This window comes from Montipora foliosa, chromosome 4 (genome assembly GCF_036669935.1).
Source record: "Montipora foliosa isolate CH-2021 chromosome 4, ASM3666993v2, whole genome shotgun sequence".
Taxonomy (NCBI): domain Eukaryota; kingdom Metazoa; phylum Cnidaria; class Anthozoa; order Scleractinia; family Acroporidae; genus Montipora; species Montipora foliosa.
Window position 1 is genome coordinate 16,110,145 of NC_090872.1, and position 23,126 is coordinate 16,133,270.

General features: G+C 38.1%; 1 protein-coding gene across 10 annotated transcripts in view; it reads left to right on the forward strand.

Annotated features, from left to right (window-relative positions):
• Positions 1–23,126, forward strand: part of LOC138000028 (neuronal acetylcholine receptor subunit alpha-7-like) — a 41,391-nt gene that overhangs the window by 2,999 nt on the left and 15,266 nt on the right. For 2 of the 10 annotated variants that reach the window (XR_011123049.1, XR_011123050.1), the window contains exons 2-11: positions 1,390–1,461; positions 2,389–2,521; positions 3,232–3,371; positions 4,805–4,849; positions 6,967–7,076; positions 7,687–7,996; positions 8,431–8,689; positions 8,918–16,261; positions 18,546–18,620; positions 21,108–21,236. Coding sequence is in view for 3 of the 10 variants with exons in the window: in XM_068846149.1 (XP_068702250.1) it covers positions 18,548–18,620; positions 21,108–21,256; positions 21,847–21,891 (267 nt within the window). In the remaining 7 variants the exon portion in view is untranslated. Of the gene's footprint in view, positions 1–1,389; positions 1,462–2,388; positions 2,522–3,231; positions 3,372–4,804; positions 4,850–6,966; positions 7,077–7,686; positions 7,997–8,430; positions 8,690–8,917; positions 16,262–18,051; positions 18,621–21,107; positions 21,257–21,846; positions 21,892–23,126 lie in introns of those variants that run through there. The other 8 variants (XR_011123047.1, XR_011123048.1, XR_011123051.1 and 5 more) reach the window with 7 other exon arrangements.

Sequence of the window (23,126 nt, forward strand, 5' to 3'; positions counted from 1 at the left end):
GGTTTGAAGATGTTCAATATCTCATCGAACTCTTGTCGAAGTAATGTCTCACATGTTCACTATCTGCCATATTCTCTCTCCTGGTGAACGGGTTGGTGGGTGGTAACCTCCTCCTGTTTTTGGTTTTGTTGTTTTTATTTCGTTTTTTTGTTCCTCTTTAAAACGTATAACGGAGTCTTCCACTGATCACTTAAAGTTAAAAGAGGCCGCCTACATGTTAATTGAGGAGAAATAAACGATTTATTTTTTTCAACACTATTGTGTTCACCTTTTACATTACGTCACACTTTTTTACAGCTTTCACTTAGTGTGCCTCAATTTCAACACCACAGCAAGTGGTTCTCATTGGGGAAGCCCTAAAAAAACAACAATTAGCCATAAGCTAGGGCATGATTTTATTTATCTGATAAAATAAAAATAAATATTGGATAAAACAATGTAATATATATAATTATTGGTTCAAATTTAAAGCCATTAACAGTCGACACGAACGCCTCCTGGCTTGACAAGTGCCGAAGATGGTGACGTTCCAATAAAGCCATTGAAGAATTACTGAATAAAACCTTTGATAACGTAGGATTTATTGCCAAATTTAAGGAAACGGGAAGCACATGTATGGGACAAAACTGAAAGCACTCACCTTTCACCAACGTTGTCCAGGTTCATATTCTGGTCATGCTATTTAGGAGGGAGGAAGACTCGGAGAGTGCTAGACTTCAGAATCTCGCTGCCACCACTGAATAGCTGAAGTTTCTGTGATGGTCTTCATTCAACCTCTCCGCTCTGCCGCTTGAGAATAGCTAAGTGTGGTTTGCGGCCGGACACTTTTTTTCGTTATTTTTTTATCATTTAATCTAAAAACCCTTAAGGCCCCCTCAACGGCTAAGTATGATGCATACATACAGTGGCTCCCTGCTTCAAGGTATTTCTCTCCAGGCTTAATCAGTCCTCCACTTCTAATAAATCATTTGACTCTTAATCAAATGAAAACTAATTTTTTAAAGCTCTTGAATTACAAAAAAGATAAAATTATGGGTCGTTTGTATAAAAGCATTTATTATTCGGAAGTATCACGGAAATTCGCTCAACAAGGATTTTTATTCTGCTTTTACTTTTATTATTTTCGTATTTGATATACGAACCGTGAACTGCACACAAAGCAGCTTTTTGCCAAATCGAACACACTCTGTTTAAATGAAGAAAAGCCCGGGTTAAGGGGAGCGGGGAAAGTGTTGTCAAAACCGGGAACCCCTTAATTTACAACAACCATGAAAACAAGGGACGAAATACCTATTTGCTTTTCCTGGCTCTGTTGTTCCTGAGATAATAGCTCTAGCTCTCCGCACGGATTACCGTCTAATTTTCGTGCTGGATTTATTTGCGCCTTAGATATAAAGGAATAACCCAGCCCTACCTTATATGGTATACAGTCTGGCAGTCACATTCCCTCGTTAACTTTGGGTAGGGTACTAATTGTACCTGCGTTGTACTTTTCATGGAAAGAATTCTCCAAATAACACTGTAAAAAAAGTTAAGTAACGCTAACCCAAATTCAAAACTACTGAAAATCTTATATATCCATTTTATTTCTTTTGCTTGTAAGTTCAAATTCACGTCCATCACTAAAATTAATTTAAGTTACCTTTGACAACAATAACCCACCATGGAGGGCATTTATCGTGTTTTAGTTCATGGAAATTAGACGGAACATTTTCATTCTCGTTAGCAGCTGTATTTATCTCCAGGTTTTGGGATGTTTTCTTTGTCAGTTGAGAATTTTTAATTGAACCGTCGATCGCCGGCAAAACTGACTTGATCTTCCGTGGGTGAGTCAGTCATGATCGTCATCAATTTATAATCAACTCCGCATGCTCCCCATGCGGAGCTTCCAACCTTTTTGTTGGCGTACACCACTGTGATGTGTTCAATAAGTATTGTGGTTATGCCCCTAATGAAATTAAGAAGTTTTAAAGCACAGCTTTATGAGACCATTCCTTTTTATTCTCGGGCATCATCCAACAAATAATATTTGGCAGCCTTAAAATGGGATTTTATTGTGGTTTTATGTAAGCTATCTAACTTTTTCGTTTGTGGCAAGGGAATTATTTAAATAACTCTCTAAAGTACTAAAGTGCCGGGACCATATCGAACAATTTCAAATACCTATATAGGCTTTTTTTGCTATATACAAACTTTGCTACATTTTGATTTCAATATTTTCGTCATTAAACCCTTGAAATTTAAAAAGAACAGAGCTAATTTTGAGTGAGAAATATTTCTCAGTGCGGAATCAGTTCCTCAGCATGATACTAAGCTCTAAACCTTACACGCAGGTGGCAAATCTCTTCTATTGGCCTTTAAGTTTCTAATGGCAATGCTTTTTTTTAGCTAAACACATTCCCTCGCCTTATCACAACGTCCTTCTCAAGCATCGTCTTCAAGATGCCAGTACAAAGATTGCGAGATGTTAAGTCTCTTCTCTTACCGGTGTCCATGTTATTTTTTCTTTTGGTGTCAACTGGTAAGGAAATTTCACTGTACGCCGCCTGAGATAAAATTTATTATATTTATGTACAGTTAAGCTGTGCTTACTATGATCTAAGGGTAAATCCGACCGGGTGTGGTTCCTTCCTTCCTTCCTTCCTTTAAATCGGTATTATGCACTCTTTAAAACACTTAGTGAAATGTGGCCATCTCTGAAAAAACTTGCCTCAGAGATGACAACATGTCAACTAACGCCATGTCAGGATAACATATAAAAACATAACATATAAAAACTACACGTAACCCATAATCCCTCGATTCGCTCTGACGAAGGGCTAACGCTCGAAACGTCAGCTTTTAGAATCTCTGTACGGTGGTCAATTTACATTATCAACTCCGTTGATAAACCAAATTTTTGTATACTACTTCCCCACCGACGCAGCACCACAGTTTCTTTGGAAACTACCCCTTCATTAACGTTTTCTCAGTCTTTTTGTAAGCTGTGCTTACTATGATCTAAGGGTAAATCCGACCGGGTGGGGTTCCTTCCTTCCTTCCTTCCTTCCTTCCTTTAAATCGGTATTATGCACTCTTTAAAACACTTAGTGAAATGTGGCCATCTCTGAAAAAACTTGCCCCAGAGATGAAAACATGTCAACTAACGCCATGTCAGGATAACGTTGTAAACGGTATGATGTTAGCAATTGAAGCATTATTTGTTGAAGTGATTATTATTTTTTTTACCAGCTGAAAGAAACGTGACCAGAAATGCTTACCAGAGACTGCTTTTGCGTTTATTCGAGGAATACAATAGTGACGGGCACCCTGGTGGAGGATCTAGTGTCAAAGTCTGGGTAGGAGCCAAGGTGGTACGCATTGTCAATATTGTAAGTATTAAAATAGCCCAAGACAAGAGAGTATGAGGTAAGAAAGCGAATCCAAGTGCCTTGTGATGATTACTTCAAATTTATTTTCAGATTGCACCCATGCTTAGAAGGTTATTTTAATCTCTCACTTTCACACTAACTGACCAATTAGAAGTCGTCCTTGAAAAAACCACGTAGTATGACACTGAGCTAATAATATATTTCAGATATTTTTATCGTGACAGAGTCTGATATGGGGAATCCGCTCTCTTGCCTCTTATTCTCTTGCCCAAGGATATGAAATTGCTGCGGATATTTAACAATTATTCTACGAGGGTGCGCTGGATAAGTGATAGATAACCAACGAGGTGCGCCGAGTTGGTTATAATCATCTTCTATCCAGCACGCCCGAGTAGAATAATTGTTTTCATGATTGAAAACTCCAGGATCAACAACTCTTCCATGTCGATTTTATTTATCTGCCTCGGTCAATTCCGGTCCAAAACGGCTTTTGTCGGCTATTTTTTTCTCAGAGCTGCAAAATTGATTTCAGCTCGCTTTATTGCTGACGCGTTCCTTGACCATATTAGGTACAGCAGGTGTAAGAACTGATAGCCTGTGTCCGGCGAGCCAATGAAAATGCTTGAAATCTGATATCCGAAGTTCACTTTTTAATAATGTTGTTTATATTGCGTAATAGAAGGAAAAGTGAAGAACCCTTTACCCGGAGACCAAGCGTGGATTAGATAAAAGTGTTGTTATGGCATTGGTGGGCTCCCCAACACAGTCACAAATGAGTCTATTTTTAGAATACCCGTTACCACAAAAATCATTTGTCATGTCCCTGAAAAAAACATGGCAGAAGCAGTCACGCGGGATATGGCTTCTTTTGATTGGTTAAAATTGGCGGCCCTTTGTTTGTTTCACGCGCAAAGTGTATCTAAAAATAAATCCATTTGTGACTGTGCTGGGGCAAGGCCGCAAAGTGATAGATCAACACTCTTATCTAATTCACTCTTGCCTATATCTTTTCATCATTTTGAAATACCTTCGTGTTTCGGGTGTGGTGTAATCAATGACAGACCATAGGTCTTTTATGATTGGCTATTGGGAAAACACCTGTGAAAACTTCCCTGAGAGTTCCCGGACAGGGTTGATTCAGAGGGTTAACACAGAAGATGGAGGCTCCGGTTAATGGGCTCCGGGAAGAATTCAATTGATTAGTACAAGGTAAAAATAAAGCAATTTAAGGCCAAGGGTTTCTTAAAAAAACATTGACATTTCACATGGATTTCGCTTGAATTCTGATTGTCGCTCGCCCAGTTCGCTCGCTCCGCAGCAGTTAATGATGACCGATACCCGAATAGTGCGAACGAAAAAGGAGCTTCCGTTTTTTGTCAGCCGTTACTTTTTTATGACATATCATGAGCTACGATTATTTTTTTTTTTGGCAGAACGAAAAGAACAATGCAATGCAGGCTCAGTGGTGGATGACGTTGGTAAGACAACCACTTCCGCTTTTTTTTTTTTTTGTTTGGTTTCTTAATGAAAATGATGATGGTGACCTTGAATAATATGAAAATGATAATTATAATGATGACGAACACTTGTCGCGGTATGGGAGCCGTCGTAAATGAGCGAGAATGACGATAAATGATAATAAATCGAAGGCTCCACTTGTTGATTAGTTCTGATTGAATTTATAAAGAAGGGCCGAGCACGGAGTTTCCGGTGTTGTCGTCTTCCACAGTCCAGCGCACTTTCACAACGAGCTCGCGATAAAGGGCGTCACGTTCTTGTGGTAACCTGCCGAATTTGTACACGGCGAAACCAGAAGTCCGTAACACAGAAGTGTCGATCTTTCAAGAAATACAGTATGATCTATTTTTAGAAGGGCTTCTGCTATTTTGCATTTAGTGTGAGCAATTTCTCGCGTAGAAACATGGTTTTATAGAGCAATCAGAAGCGTTGTGGCCACCAGACTCGATCTGATTGGGCATTAGTTGGCGGGACCTGTATTCCAGATTACGATAATACGGTAATCTGATTGGCCAAGGCCAAATAAAAGGGATCGACACTTCTGGATTATGCATTTCTGGCAAAACGAATAAAAGAAGAATCGAATTTGCTCTCTGAGGAAATGAAAATTATAACTAAATTGCTGCGTTAGCTTCCGTTATGGAGAGGCCTTGTCAGTTGAACTCATTAACACCTTTTGTATTTACGTAAGTCTGCTTTTAGTGCTCTCATTACAAAGAATATAATTAGGGAGACGACCCAGCAAACGTTAGTTTTTGTCGCTATCTGTATAATTGATGCTTGAATTAGATTTGAAAATTAAATCATTTTAAAAGAACTTTTTGATTGTCGTATAAACATAACAACTTTCTTTAATTTTCCAGACATGTTTCGACGGTACATACGTCATCTTCAGTGTTACATATTTTGAAATCGCCGTTGAATTTAAAGCGCGCGCGATCTTACAAACTTCGTTACATTGCGTTGTCAATATTGCGTATTAAATCAAAACAGAACATAGCAAAAATTTAAATGAGTGACGCTTAGTTCCTTACAGGGAGAGAGTCAGGTTAATGTGTTTCACCTGCTGGTTGAGATCGGGCTTCTCCCATTTTATATACATGGATTCCTTAAGCTTCACTTGGTACTTAGTGGCTGCAGAGTCCAGGATCTCGAAGCAATCCGGTGTGCAGGATGCCTTACAAAACTCTGAACTCTGCAGATGTTTAAAAACGTTCGAAGATCTGTCTGAAAGTAAGTGCTCGCGCACTCGTGTGGAGAAGTGTCGCTGGTTTCACCAACATAACAAGCATTACAACTTGTACACGAAAATTTATAGACCACACGCGTGCGAAGCCCTACAGGGACAGCATCTTTCACATTAAAAAGATTCCTGACTTTGAAAGTAGTGAAGACTAACCTTATATCAATAGGTTTACATAACCGATTAGCAAGTTTGCGTATACTCCTCTGTGCCGTGACTGAGAAGTGCCCAACGTAAGGGATTTTAAAGAAAAAGTTAGGTGTTTCCTGGGGCTCGATTCCTGAATGAGAATGTGTTTTCCCTCCCTTGACTGCTGTCTGAATATATTTAGAAATATATTTGTTGATAAGGTTCTCAGGGAAGAGATTCCTCCGCAGATTGACAGACAATTTTTGAAGGTCAGTTAGGGATGTTGGTGAAGAGGCTTTCAACATCGAAGGACACCATAAACATCCCATGCAAAGATAGCTCATTGATTTCCTTCACAAAAGTGAAGGAATCTGAAGCAATGAATGTGGATGGAATATGAGGTTGGAGTAGATTACTTAAGTATTTGGCCAAGCTATAGTTGTAGGTGCCTATGGAGGAAACTATGGGCCGAAATGGTGGGGTGGAATTTGGCGCTCGTGGTTTGTGCATCCTAGGGAGACCATCGCAATGTAACGAAGTTTGTAAGATCGCGCGCGCTTTAAATTCAACGGCGATTTCAAAATATGTAACACTGAAGATGACGGATGTACCGTCGAAACATGTCTGGAAAATTAAAGAAAGTTGTTATGTTTATACGACTATCTATATTGTTGCTGCTATCTAGAACTTTTTGATTCTATTAAGGATTGGAACAATCCAGATCTGTCTTGGAATCCAAAGGACTTTGATGATTTAAAAACAATTCACGTGGAACCTTCAAAGGTGTGGGTCCCAGATGTCTTATTGTACAACAAGTGAGTACTAAGATCGGCACTACTTGTATTTGAAGTCCCTTAAATTAACAGGTTCGAAACATGCAATGAAACTGAGATTCTTTCGCTTCTTTCCAGAGTTCATGCAGGCCCCCTCGCTCAATGCTTCGAAATAGAAATCAACACACATATGACCAATTTTTTATGACAAATAGTACAGTCAAATAGAAAAACAGACCGATCACACAGATGATTTTATAACCTCCAAATAAGATTTAGACTGGAAATAAGTATGACTGGTTTCTACAATATTTCGGTACTTTTTACCTGAATCCATCGTCGACAACCCGAGAGCAATTAGGGAACGCATCTTTTACATAGAATCTATAGAGGGCTAAGCTGAGGAAAGGTGACGTCGTTCTGCGTATGTGTATGAAGGTCGGTATCACCTGATGGCCATCTTTACAATTTCTCCATCGCTAGATCCCATCTTCAAGCCAATAATTTATGGCGTGGCTTCTTATGAATGCCGTAACCGTGATACTTTCGAGTTACCTACCCTATTTTACCCCGTTAAGGGTAACCCTAACCCATAAAAATTCACAATATGGTGGCATCATTTTTTTGTATTGTAGTTGGTAAGAAACTATAGTTTGCTTTCCAGCGCTGATAAAAGCATGGATGCCGCTGGGGGTCTTGAAAAGTACAAAACCAAAATTTCTATATCGTTCGATGGAAACAACTCTTGGATGGCACCAGCTATGTTTCAAAGCATTTGCAAGATTGATATAAAGTATTTCCCTTTTGACGAGCAAAAGTGTCACATGAAGTTTGCTTCTTGGGCTTACGATGTGTCAAAACTGGATGTTTGTGTTCACAAGGAAGAGTCTGGTTTAGTAAAAGGAATCTACCAGCCATCAAATGAGTGGAATCTTAACAGCGTTGATGTAGTGAGAAACGAGGTATGAGACGATCAGTTTACAGTGATGCTTGTGACAAATTTCATAGAAATAGCAAGGCATTTTTCCACAATACTTACCACTGAAGCAACAGTTCAATCAGTAGAACTAAAAAAATTAAGTCGGTTACATACGTCTTCTCGTTACCAAATATTCATTCTTTACGCCCTGTTGTGCCTACATGATTTTAGTTTTATTTTACTGCGATAAGACTAATATGAGCCGGTGTGACCAAGTAGTTATAAAACAGGCTTGTAAGTTGCCAACTGTTCTGCCTCCTGTCTGCTGGATTTGTTAAACCTGTGACGTCAATTTATTCCCTTGGTCTTACAAAGCTCAGCAGTAATTAAAGTTGTACTATATATTTCATCATACTATATTACATTATGGCTAACTCGACCATGGTTTTACAGTACTCGTCATTGATTTTATCGTAGGTCAAGTACAACTGCTGTCCTCACCCTTACTCAGAAGTATTGGTGACCCTCAACCTTGAGCGACGGTCAAGATATTACGTCATTAATCTGGTGTTTCCATGCGCGCTGATAGCCTGCATGGTTTTTTTTACTTTTGTGTTGCCACCGGAATGCGGTGAAAGGGTATCCCTGTGCATAACCATTCTCATGGCCATGACAATCTTCCAGGAACTTACGTCAACCAAACTGCCGCCTAGCTCTGACACCTTTTTTCTGATTGGTATGTACTCGAAGGGCATATGCATTATTGATGAGACTGATCAACTGTATAAGGTAAAATTTATGCGCAATAACTGAGGCGCATTACAGTTCAGATCAGTTGAATAGAGTAAGATAACTACATTTTCTTGTCTTCGATACCGACGAAAATATGGACACCTTAATATCCGGTAATATCATCTACGTTATATCATGTATCTTTTGGTAAATAAACTCTTTGTTTTTGCAGGTACGTACTATACCGTCGCAATTTTTGAAATTGGCCTAGCAATTGCAGCGACTTGCGTTGTTCTGAACTTTTACTACAGCAAAACAAAAATGCCTGGTTGGATGCGTACACTTTTCCTAAAAACAATGGCGCCTGTTTTGAGAGTAAACATAAGATCAAGACACTTCTCTTTTAAAGACAACCAGCTTCCGAAGGAAGTTTTACATGCGCACGAGGTCACTCACAACCCGGCTTTTGACTCGTTAAACATTACTGACGGAGGACGTGGTTGGGGTGGAATCACAGACGTTTTTGAACAAAGCCAAAGTGTGACACTTACTTCTGTTAATGCGTCAGTGAAGGAATCTCTAAGCTATGATCACGCCACAGAGGAAGAACAAGAGGAAAGTCCGGCTCTAAAGTTAAATGGTGTTTCTTTAAGAGGTAAAGTTTCCACGCTTGCCGAAAAGACCACAAGTAAGAACACTACAAAAACGCTTGAGAAGAAAGAGCCGACCTTGCAACAGATGATAGAATGGCAGGATGAGTGGCGAGCTGCTTCCCAAGTCTTGGACAGGATCATTATTGTTTTTTCTGTCATAATCGGATTTATCTCTGCAGCTGCTATATTTTTACAGGCTCCAAGGGTGAGACAGATATTTCAAATTTCGTAACATAATGAAAGAACTGATCTGATGCCCTCTTTAGGTGGTGAACGATTGCCTGCCGATTGACAAGTGACGTGACTGCCAACCAAAAGGCAATAACCAAACACAATCTTGCATGAATGCTCAGTGATAAAGATAACTCACAAAGTTAAATTTAAAACAAGTAAGTTACCGGCATGTAAACATACACTGATATAAAACTATAAGCTTGTATACTAATCAGCAAGTGTACAATAACACATCGTCCAAAAAGAATTAAAAAATAATCGTCTTGCCCTGGAATCAACTTCGTACTTAGCACCAATGTTTTTGCCTTCTGAATTTCCACTCTGCTAGGAACAGGGTTAACCTTAACCTAATTCCTAACACTTCTTTAAATGACACCATGCATTTGTTTGTATGTCATCATGTATTCAGAGAACGAGATCAGACTTTCCCTCTGGACGGCACTGGCATCTTGCATAAGACATAAATCATAGAAATGGCATGGGGAAAATGCGTGGTAACATCAAACGATTCGGACGTACTAAAAAAAAAGGGAAAAACACAAATTGCAAACCAAACCGTTTATTTTGGGCGGAGCCAATCTAAACTCGCGGCGCTATTTTAGTGATGGTTGTGTCATTTACGTACTTCCCTGAGGAAAACGCCATTTATTGCAAATCCCTCAATCATTCAGACGAAGAATCACTGTGCATGTTCGGTCACCAAGGAGACACCAGCAGATACCAAACAACCCGAAAGGCAGTCCACGACAACGCCACGAAGCAACACCTATGGAAATTATTTTACACTCGGTAACCTTGTATACGTAAATTCGCCGTTGCAAGGAAACATAAAATGAAATGTTTATTTGTGAGGAGTGCATCAAATTTCAAGTTTATCTCTGTCTCAAAAGTATTAAGGGTTAGAGAATTCCGCTCCTGAGAGCGACCCGCAGCTAGCATAGCTAATCGAGGCAGGTCGTTTGATAGATTCAACTGTGAAAGATTCATATTTAGATTAATTATGTAGTATAAAAGAGAAAAAGAAAGAAAAAAAAGAAAAGCATAAAATTTTTAAAGTTAAATAAATAAGAAATAACATGATGTAAAATTTACGATAAATTACAAAATAATGACGGTATAACTGGATGATGATTTCGTGGCAAAACTCGACCATGATAACCAAATGTTACTTAAAACTTCGAAACGCTTCTAGTCCGGAGTCTTGCTTTGATTTCCCGAGGAACCATCTTGTTCTTTTATCCCTAGTTAGGTAACTTAAAATGAAAATTCAGCTCCTCGGTTGCAAAACCTTGAATTAGTGAACAAACAAGGCAATCATATGGCGGAGCAATAACAGGGGAGTATTTGGTACAACTTTTACCATTTTAGGGAGTTGGAGGTATTTTGCACCAAGAGGCTCTTTTGTCTGTTCTTGAAAACTCTCGTCGCCCGGGATGGCGCGTCCGCCAGGGATGGCGCAGTGGTGAGAGCACTCGCCTCCCATCAATGTGGCCCGGGTTCGATTCCCGGAGTCGGCGTCATATGTGGGTTGAGTTTGTTGGTTCTCTACTCTGCATCGAGAGGTTTTCTCCGGGTACTCCGGTTTCCCCTCTCCTCAAAAACCAAGATTTGATTTGATTTACTTTCATTGTTCATTTCAGTTTACAGTGTCCCCAATTAGCGCTCCAGCGCTAGAACGACTAGACACTTAAATAAAGTTCCTTTCCTTTCCCAAAATGACCCCCATCCTGGTCTCCGAAGATGAACATAAGACATTGCTACATTGCCTTCAAAGCGTCGAAGTCTTTTTAAATTAAAACTTGGTTAGTCCAGAACAAAGATGATTGCAGTCATCATTGTATGTACATATATGCATATTCGTGTAATGTATATGAAAAACGCTTTAGCCATGCCAAGTTTTCAATAAGGAGAGTTTTTGGATTAACGAGAGGAATAGTTTGAGGCAGAGCAAGTTAAAATTAAGGCAACAGCACATATAACTTGCAGAAGTTTCTAAGAAATTTAAGATAACAAAAGCAAAATAGTACATAAAATAAAGCATAACATTTCCCCTATTACAAGGGATTATCACCATTTGTCCTCGATGTGCAAATTGAACTTCCGAGAGGGATTAAAAAGGGCGCGAAGGCAGGTGGCTTTAAGGGTAGAGTAGGGTTTATCAACGTAACATGTCCCAGCAGACCCTTGGGCCAAATCCTCAAAGCCTGATTTTCACTGGCAACGCAAGCAAGCAAGCTCAACGGAGCACAAGGGATAAGTGCCCTATTGTACTTTTACCCTCCGACAAATAGAGAAAATATAACAAGATAACAAGATGCTTTTCGGAGTTGTTATTTTGTTATAAGTAGCTTATGTTAAGTGAAAACAAACGTCAACACAAGCATAACTTTCGATCAAAATCAACCACGGCCTCCGCCATTTTGTTCAAATACTCATACACGGGGAATCTGAAACGAGTGCTTTAATTGGTCAGACACGCCCATACGTACTGAATTCACACGGAAAAAGGCGATACGCGAGCACAAGGGAAAGCACTAGATACTAGGAAAAATTTGACCATTGTGCTTGCGCTTGTGTGATGCCGTTTTCAGTGTGAAATATGATCTGTTGTGCGGCGCTTGTGCTTGTGTCGCAGTGAAAACCAAGCTTACCAAACGTTCCTCGCCGTTTCGTTGGGAAGGTAATGAATAAAAATTGATTGTATGCTAAATCTATTGCAGGAAACTTCCCGTCAGATCGTCGTCACTTAGGAAACACTATTATGTGCGAACATTTCAATAAAACCACTTGCCAGTTTTTCATTAAGTTTCGAGAAGCCACGATTTCATCGAATTACATAAACTGATTAACATGTACATCAAGAAATTTGAACGATCTTTAAGCTTCTCTGAAATCCTAAACTATAGCGTACAATGCAATAAGCGGCTACTTATAGTAAAATTTAATAATGGCTTCTTGTGAATAGAGTGCATCAACATATCTCAAAGGTTTGAGACAAAAGCTCTTTTTTGACAATAAAAACTGTGCTGATTATACACTTTGCATTTGAATTTGTTGTATTTAATCCAATCCAAGAGTGAAGCCACCTTTCAAATTGACATAGAAAGAAAATATCTTCAGTTGTGTCAACACTCGAGGTAGTGCTGGCATAAAACGACATTTTCATTGCCTTTATTCCCAGAAAAGATTTCCTGCTGTTTTTAGAATATAAAAATTCTCGTGAAGGGAAGACCGCAACCAGTTCGGTAAGTAAAGACTGCCTTTCGCTACAGCTCTATGAATTAGAGTCTGCCGGACTTCAAAGACGTTTGTAGACCATATTAGCATCGTAAAACTGGATTTAGATCTCTATTTTACTCTTACCTATGATGTAGATAAAGGAAGAGGTCTCATTTCGGCCCATACTAGCGACCATACCGTGCTCGGCCTGGTTGTTATATATTATGAGAAACAAGCATAATCAGTTAAGAAAGGGGAAGCTTTTCCATTTTCCAGGTTGTTTAAAAGGTCTGTTTCCCTGGAGCAATTTTCAGGACTTGATTTCACAATCTTTCTACAGGGTATCATGCAATGTTCCAGCAATGATCACAACAGGAGTGATTTGCGTTGTAAAATACTTGATATTTTCTGACGAGGCTATGCTCGGTTTCCTTTTCACGTTCTCAAGCTGTTGGTAAAACGAAACAAATAAAAACAAGAATGCTAAGATTTCGTAAATGTACTACAACACAGCTGAATTTTATTGTTTACCAGAATGTAATTTATGATTACCCAAGGGATAAGTGTTTTTGTTTCATTTATCAGGTTATCCACCGTGAAAGAGACCATCGTGTTTGTTTGTCTTTATAGGGTAAAGTCCTTTCCAAAATACACTCATTCACATACAACTTGGGAAAAACAAATTTTGAGACGAATGGAAATTCTTTATCATGTGTTCGTTGCCGCTATGCCTAAAAAATATATATATTTTTTAACTTAACAATTTCATTCGCATATGTCGAGTGAAGACACACAATCAGTAACAATCAAAATTGCCTTTTTTTCCATCAACTGACTGTATATAGCTACACGCAATAATTTTGGCAAAGGTACCCGAGCCAAGCGTAGCCAAACTGAGGATATTTGCATTTCGAAGCAAGATTCACAACCCAGTATAATTTCACCGAAACAGACATTTCAATTGTCAGGAAAAGGGAAATCGGCTTCAATTCTACTTCCTGGAGAAAAAATTGAAATTAGGTTTATTAACAAGAGAAACAAAAGGAATGCAAACAGATAAGATAAAATTGATAACTGCCCTTCTGGTTTTCAATTTCATATTCCTAATCTCTGTATTGAACTTGTTTCTTGTATAATGGATTTTAATTATAAAGTTTGTGGTTTCATTAATCAAAATGACAAGCTGAACGAGTTTCTCGAAGACTCTAATATTATATCTGAAAAGGAGAGCATACTGTAAGTATAGGAAATCGTATGAACCTGCTCGTGCATTTCGTGATTTATGGGCACGAGTGATGTTTTCAAAATTGCACGAGCCGTAGGCGAGTGCAATTTGAGAATTTTCAAAACATCACTGCTTTGTTCGTGCTCGTATTCTTCCAGTTTTGGGTTTGGTTTTCTTTCAGTCGCCCGTGTTTGCCAGACATTCAACCAGGTCTGTGTAGCTTTCAACGTGTTTTTGTTTTTCGCATTTTCTTTAAGTTGCTCAACGATGTTTTGGCCGTTTGACAAAGCAAACCGACTGTCAGCCATTTTTTTTCCACTTTGGTGTTCAAATTTGGCACTTTCCCCGTGTTTCCATAGCAACTTCCGTATTGCACTCTGTAACCTATTTATGCATTCGCCATTGGCCAATCAGAAACAAGATATTTTGTTGAGTATATAATAAGTATATGTACGTCATTAGTCTACCTGCCATGTTTGTTCTGCATTTTCTGATTATCCACTGACAATATGTTCTCTCTGGAAGGAGTGAGTGATGTACTGTTATGAAAGCATATGTAATGTTATACAAGACTTCGGTTAATGACATAAGAACTAAAGGCGCAAGGAAGTTCATCCTCTTCATCGGGAAATGTTAATTAACAAATGTAATAACTCGGCAGAAGTCAGTTAATTTGCGCGAAAAATAAACTTCGCTTTTGTCCAAATCCATTACTTAGCACAAATAGACGAAAGAAAGGAAATTGTCTGTCAGTGGTTGAGACCAGCGACGAGAACTTGCTCATCAAACATAGCGATTTAGAAAGCAGCTTGCTACCTGTCATTATGGTTTCGATACGGTGTTTGAGTGTGCTAGTTGTTACGTACAGAGCTGACAGATGAGACGAGTCCGACTCTGTAATATGTCCAGGGTGCCAAAATAATTCACTATATAAATACCTGCTTCAGGCCTCCTGAAGAGGAGTCCAGTGTGCTATCTCGTTAACAAATATGTTAGAGGATTTAGCCACTTTGTGTAGATTTTGAAGCTAATTGGAAGGAATGTATAGGGTAGTTCGTGAGAGGCAACAACGAGATTGGTATAAAACAAGCTGCAACAGTAAATTGGGTGACCGAATATACTTGCAAAGTTTTTAAGGTTTAGGGAGCGTTATCCTTTCGCCAAACCTGACTGTATCGTCAATAAAAATAATTTTATAGGCCATTTTATCGTGCAACGGGTCACATGACAACCACTAAGCTTAACACTAAACCCTAACCCTAAACCTCACGGGAGGCGAGAAAGGCACTGCTGAAAGCTAAGTAAATGATGTTTTTCCTTGATGTTGTTGAATGTGATTGAAATCTGCTGAACCCTTTCGTAACACTGCAAATAGCTGACTCAGCTTATTCATATCTAAATAGATATATTTTTTATATAGTGTATTAAACATCGCGTCATTTACCAAGAATCAACGAAGGGCAGGTGCGCAAGTTGTAAACATGAATTGATGGTAGAAAATTAGATTGCCTCGAGGAAAAGAAATGCGACAACATCAGATATACTGACAATATTACGGAAAAGTGTCGGGTGTGTCGAGACCGCCCGGTCAAAGCCAAAATAACTATATTTTCAAAGCGCAGTATCGCCGGACCTGTGTCTAAGGTCTACGTAATTCCTTCAGTGATGTACTTTTTTTTGCTTTCATCTGGTGGGCCGCTTATTCTTTACCGTCTGAATTTATAAATCACACCCGTGTCATGCTAGCGAAAACATAGTTTACTGTTTGACCATAAGATATACTTGATTACAATACTTTGTATTTCGTTACTATGATGAACGTTACCGAATAAGTTTACTCATAATTTAATAGCTAGGGGCGATTTTTCGTCATTAAACTGGAAGGAGATGAAATGAAAAGAAATGTGAAGGTCGGTGGCGTTCCCATAGATCAGGAGAGCCAATAGAAAAATTTGAAGGATTCCAGTACATCGATATCAACATCATGGTTACGAAAGATTGAGTAACACAATTGAATCTTTCAGTATACCTTCATTTAAAAATGTAAGTACTCCGTGTTAAGTAATAATAGCTTCAGGGTCCTTTACTAGCTGTGGGCGTTTTGAATAAGGAGGAAGCTGGCCAGCAAGACATCCGCTATTGCCATGCGTGGTGGAACATCATTTTTTTAATGCAAATTCAGAAAAGTAAGACTTTTGGTGACATTGGCGGGAAACTTTTTATAAACTGCGGTCAGAGAAGAGAGGTAAATAATAGTAGACCTATTCAGACGCTTGTCCTAGTCCTATACTAGTCTTATTACCACACATAGTACAGTGATATGAATAGTCTTTTGGCCGCGAGAGATTTTTGAGAAAAGAGAAGAAGCGATAATGGTATTAGTAAAGAAGCCAAGCAAAAGTTGAATTGTCTACTCCGACTGAGTTCAACTGAGTAAGTCCTCGCTCAAACTGAAAAATGCATAAAGCTCCATCAAAATGCATGCAGTCAGTTCGGCAAGGATTCCTTGATGGTTCTCATTTCATAACAAATCGCTAGCTTATTTATATTATCGTAATGATTTGTTCTTTCTTGTTCGCTCCATACTAGGTGATAAACCTCACGATTTTTCGCGATTTTAATATGAAAGCTTGTGTTCGTTTTCAGTTGTCCTAGCCGTGTGATAATTTTATTGCTGGCGGACAACGAAATCGTCAACGGCGGCAGAGCGGCTCGTCTTTCTCTTATTATAAATTTCATATGCAAATCAAAATAAAAAGGAAAAGAAAAAATTAACTTTATTTTGTAAACACTGACGTATTTTAGAAAAAAAATAGAACATTGCATTTCTTGTTTTGTCATTGTTGAAATAATATTAAAACAGAGAAAAGTGGAGCACTCCAAATTTCAATCTCTTGTGATTCGCAGAGAATATTGAGCATAATAATCCACATCTTTAACATTGGTCCCTTTTGAATGATACGGAAACTTCAAATGGAACGAACAATGTTGTTTCAAATCAGCAGTTTCTAAATGTTCTTTCCTTATTTTTGCACTTACAAAAGTTTAAAATTGATAGAGTGGTGATATTTCACATCATTCTGTTTCCGCACGCGGTGAAATAGGAAATGTCCTTGCAAACGATCCTGCATCTTGAACTTCGCTCGCAGACCAGTCCTCTATGGGTTTTGACATAGGATGTTTGAATGAATATTTCATTTCTTTTGCTATTGGAAAACAATCCAACAAAACAGTAAGGCACTCAAACGTAATTCGCTCGGAATGCTGAATTTTCGAAGACATCTATCTGGCAGCGATATTTTACTTCTTTGTACTTTCGTTTAAGTTCTTTACTCCAAATACCTCCGACAATGGCTAGTCAAAACAAACATGATTAATTGAGTGGCTTCTTCTTCAGCCTTGCATGAAAATTTTTTAGCATATTGTGCTTGCTTTATGTTGGTGAGCATCCATTGAAACAGACCAAAATCAGAGTCATGACCAGAATAACGTCAACATTTATTTTTGCGTTGGGGTTCTTTTCCCCGATGGATTTAGCCACGTCTTAAAAATTCTATCAAGGAAGTGTTAACCCTATGCAAGAAAACTATTTCCACTAGCATCCGATCTCATAAAGAGAGAGCCGCGGAACCTTTCAAAGTGTTTTCTTTATAGAAGACGATCCGAAGGAAATTCAACAAAGGAGTAAATAAACATACTGTTTTAGTCTCGTAGAAGAAAGAAAGAAAAAAAGAAAAAAAGAAAGAAAGAAAGGAAGATAGAATGATTTTTTACATTTTAAAACAAAGGTTGTCGGGTGAAAGATTACCTTCTTTTAAAGTGCACAAAATTGGCGTCCTATTATAATCCCATGCACTGAAGCACTTTTACCTTCTGAGGCGAAAGACAAACAGCTAGAAAATCTCACTAATACAATAAGATCCTGCTTCCAAAAAATATATAATTTTCACGATGAAAATTATTTCAGTGCGTTTACTTGTTAACGAAACCATAGTTCTTTGGCAGCTTTGTGTCGCAAATAATTACTCCTTTTCACCTCCATCCTGCCATAACACAAAACCAGTCTTTGGATTGGTTGGCGCTCATTCTTGATCCTTGTGGACTTTTTATATTTCACTTAGAAATCAAATGCGCGTAGGTCGTGGATGTTTATATTACGAATGAGGACTTAGCAGAAATTTATTTAGCCAATGCGAGCAAAAACCAAAATACAGCAGATATCCGTTTTTAAACACCTCATGCAAGAAACAAAGACAAACCAGACGAAAAGAAGAGCACGCATACAATCCAGCCAGCGTGTTTTTCTGTTTGTACTTTCCAGAGATGATAGAAGATAGAGTACAATGTTTTGTAATGTTAAGATTACGCACGGACAGCCGCGTATTAAGTCTTCTGCCAGACTAGTGACGTCAAAAGTGTGAATCAATTAACTGATTTTACTTCACGTCTTTAATGTTTCACCGTTTTACATTGATCGTAACGACGCTCTAAAACACTTTTTTGCCATTATCTTATCTTGTTTTCTGCAGTCATGTCATTGATGAGGTTTTGCCTTCTGTGTATTAGTGCGATGGCTTCTGCTTCGGAGACAGGATCAGTCCAAGGTATGAAATATCTTTGTATTCAGTTTGAACTGATGAATAAATCACTTCTCAGCCGTCTTGCACAGGCTTCGCTCTACCACAAAGTAAAATATTTTATATTTATCACATAAGAGATCGCTAAAAAATATTTGAACGGGAAACACTTTGTATTGTTTCAGCGAAAGGGCCAACTTATTTATACGATAAGGAACATTGAAATTCGCTTCACATATCACATTTATATAAAGAATGTATTTCATTCAACCAGCATGAGACTCGGTTGAATTCCTCTCCTGCCACAATTTAAAAAAAAAATAAGATGCATCAAATTAAAGTTTGATTTAATTTCACTAACAAACTGATTTTTAAGAAAAAAAAATTAAATGTCGCAAACGATCCGCAGATCATAGTAGTCATTACTATTCTTTTCTGGCTTCATTCTTCTTGAATTGGAGAGAAGAGAATTCTAGAGGATTAAAACGATAACATCTTTTTCAGTTTACAAGGGATAACATGCATATAAGGTTTCCTCTAAATTTTTAATCAAGTAATCAGTCGCTAAGATTCCACAGCTTCGTTTAGATAAAGTTTGCACAATTTTTAACTTTATATGTATCTCTGAGACTCGATTGAGACTCGACTCGACGAAGTGGCTTTTTAATTTCAGGCGTTATAATCGCTCAAAATCAAACTTCAAAAACTTAACGGTGGCATCGTCTACCCGCTCGACTTTAACAGTTTCTTTTTTCGCGCAGAATGAGGCTATAATATTTTCAAATTTGAAGAAAGCATTTACTTCGGCTTTCCTTGAGGGAAAATATAGAAACAATAAAACATTTCGTCTTTAATCCGAATTGTAATCTATTTTGCCATCGGTTTTGTCTCATCAAATTAAATACAATCTAACTTCGTTCTCAATTTTGCTTTTGAGTCCAACCGTCATAAATCAAGTAATATCGTGGTATTATGTAAGTTTTCGTTTTTTATTCTCATTTGGAGGTAAACTAAACATTCAACTTGAAATAAGGGAACAAGCAATTAAATGTAGCTTATTTCCTCAACTTTTTGATTGGGCTGAAGTCAGTCGTATTACCGTTGTTATGATTCACTTCAGGTTCACCACAATGCCTCCGAAAAACTAACCCGGCTGAAAACAACAAAAAACGTTAAGGAAAATTTCAGTTCAAGACAGTAAATCATCATTTCAAGTGAGATAGCAACTTCAATTTTAAATCGTGATATTTTGTTAACTTACACCAGCTAGCTGTTATCCCTATTTATTATAAATTAAAATTCACAAAGGTTTAAGAATAATATTTCATCACGTCATTTCAGAGCATTGCACCGGCATCGCAGAAGTCATGGGTTCGAATCTCGTTGAAGCCACCTGAAATTTTCAGGTTCATATTAGAGAAAGTTGCTTACAAATTGTGCCGTTAAGATGTGCGAGGATCGTTTCTCCATTTCTTCTTTAATCTGAACTTTAATGATACACACTTGTAAAATGCTCACAGAATATCGCCTTTCTGATTGGTCAAAGACGAATGCATAAATAGGTTATAGAGATTGTTATAAAGTGGAAAAACGGAAGTTACTATGGAAACACAGCAACTGAATAATTTTCTTGAGCATACAAAATCGTATGAACTTGCTCGTGCATTTTGTGATTTATGGCCACTTGTAATTTTTTTGAAAGTTCTCAACTTGAATTGTTAGCCCTATGTTAACCAACTGTTAATTATTATCAAAATGAACATTAATAAACAATTATTGGATGAGGTTGAGCATGATATCATGCGAAAACCGAATTCAATAATTGTTTTATTATACATTTTTCACATAATTTATCCTCAGAAACAGAAGCGAAGCGTTCAGCCTTTTTGTTTCTGAGGAGAACACTCCAAGGGGCTTATTAACCAGGCAGACGTTGAACTTGACATGATAAATGTAATATCTGCAGCAGATATTACATTTATCATGTCATGTTCACAAGCTATTGTGAATTGCTCTCGACCACTATCTTGAATGCTCTCGACCAATCAGCTTTTCATAGTGAGTCTGATGTATAATAATATTAATTAATACAATACATCGTCTCGACATTTGAAATACAGATCATTGACAGGTGGGTAAATTTATAGTTTGATGTTTCTTTAAATAAATCAGAGCCACTACCGAAAAAAACAAGCGCCAGATTGAAGCACTAGATTCTTGCAATGTGTCCTTTATTCGATTCCGGATTGTGCGTCTTTTGTGGTTCTCTTTGTTTTGTATTGGTTCAATAAAGTAACCATAGCCTTTGATTGAACTCCACACATCATAAGCGGAGATCCAAGTTGTGCCGGGGCAGGCCTCTCCTGCAAAATGTTCCAAAGTCAAGGCAACATTGAAGAAAGGGAATCTTGAAAATGTGTCTTTAAAAGTGAATCATGGAAATCTGATGTATTACCTCATTTTTGGAATAGGAGACTTGGTGCTTTTATGTGCGTATATTCCTTTACCTTGCAGGGCATTTGAGAAATATAACTCATGAAAAAAGGCTGCTAAATCACTTACTGCAGGACTTTCAGAACCGCAGACTTGTTCGACCAGTTATCGACTGGACGAAACCGGTTACCGTTCGTTTTAGCGCTGAGTTACTTGGAGTTGCTAAAGTGGTAAGGGGAACTTTAGAAGATAGTGTAACTCAACTTCTTAAAGCCTATCGAAGAAATAGGGTCTTTACATATTGATATTTGTAACCCTTGAGCATTCCTCAAACGTTTCAGAAATCATATTCATAGCAATGAATTTCTATATTTATTGATTTGATGAGAGCAGCTGCTTTTACAGTCAGTGAACTGCGTAGTTAATGGAATGTATCATATGAGATTATGGTTCTAAGTAACCTTGAAATTCAATTGCATATGAGTTGTATAAAACAAGGGAGTGTGTACCATGTCTCTAAAAAACATGTAAAGGTAAGCCGCAGCAATAATATCCCCCGAGCATTACTTGTTTCCTTCATGTCTGTTCAAAGTCACGCAGACCTGAATCTCATGACATTGCCTCTGTTACCTGAGACAAACTGAAAGATAACTGACACAAAAAGTGACTAAAATGGTTGAAAAGATGAAGATTCTCAACATTATTGAAATTGAAAGTTCCGTTCTCTTTTTGCATGCATACCTAAGATTACGTGAATGTTAGATAACTGTAATCAACCATGCCCAACCGATATTACTAACACTCGGTATCATCGTCGTAGGATGAAAAGGAGCAACTTATAAAGACACACTTTTGGGTTCGTCAGGTAGGAGACTCTGTTCGTTTCTCTTTTCTTTCTCTTATAAGAGAATGTTTCTCTTTGAAAAGACAAAGAATATCAGTGATAAAAAGCGCCGTGTACAACACGGTCGTCTGTGTTAATGCTACATTATATGGTATCGTTTCGTAGTCCTTACCTTTTCTTCGCCTCTATTGAGCTATTTTTATTGCAGTGTTGTTTTAGTCTTTTTAACCAGTATTTCTTACCTTTTCTATATATATAAGCAACAGTCATCAATGAAATCCCTTTGTGGTATTTTGTGGAAGGGTGTCTTGGAACCTCTTACGCATGTATCATCGTGAATGATACGTGCATGCAAAAAATCAAGATAGGTCACCTAGCAAAATTTCGATTATTATTATTATTATTATTATTATTATTATTATTATTATTATTACCATTATTATTATTATTATTTTTATTATAATTATTATTCGATTCTATGCTCTCCAGTTGTTCCACTGGGTAATGTTTATTGTGTTTCAGCCACTCCCCGTAGCTTAGAAACAAAACACTTTCCGTAACAGGTGAGCAGTTCCAAGGATGGCCGATAATTGTACACTTCGAAGGAAGTAAGGTACATCTAGCTTGCTAAACCAGGTCTTTGCACCTTTTGATATGCTTCCAAGAGCACCAATCATGATAGGCATTATTGTGACTTTCGAGGCTCCATGAATCCTCCTGATTTCAAATACTAGTTCCTGGTACTTATCAACCTTCTCCTCTTCAGTTCTGGTGATGTTCTGGTCCGCTGGCACAGCTATGTCAATAAGTGTCCATTTCTGTGTGTCTTTATGCACTAGAGTAATATCTGGCCGATTATGTTTCAACACTTTGTCTGTGTAGATACTCATGTCCCAGGTAATCCTCACTTCTCCATTTTCTGCGGTTGGCAAGGGTTGATGGTAATATCACTTGTCATTACACTCTATCCCATACTTTCTGCACATCTCCCAGTGTACCCCCAGGGCCACCTTGTCGTGGCGCTTCCTATACTGGGCAAGCTTCCTGCATCCACTGACAATGTGTCATACTGTTTCAGTGGCATCTCCACACAATCTACACAGTGATGTCTCTTAAGTCTTATCTATGCTGTACTTGATCGAGTTTGTTCTTAAAGCTTGTTCCTGAGCAGCAAGAATCAAACCTTCTGTCTCCTTTTTTTAAAAATCCATTCCTGAGCCATCTTCAAGACTCCTCTCCAGCTTCATCTGATATTT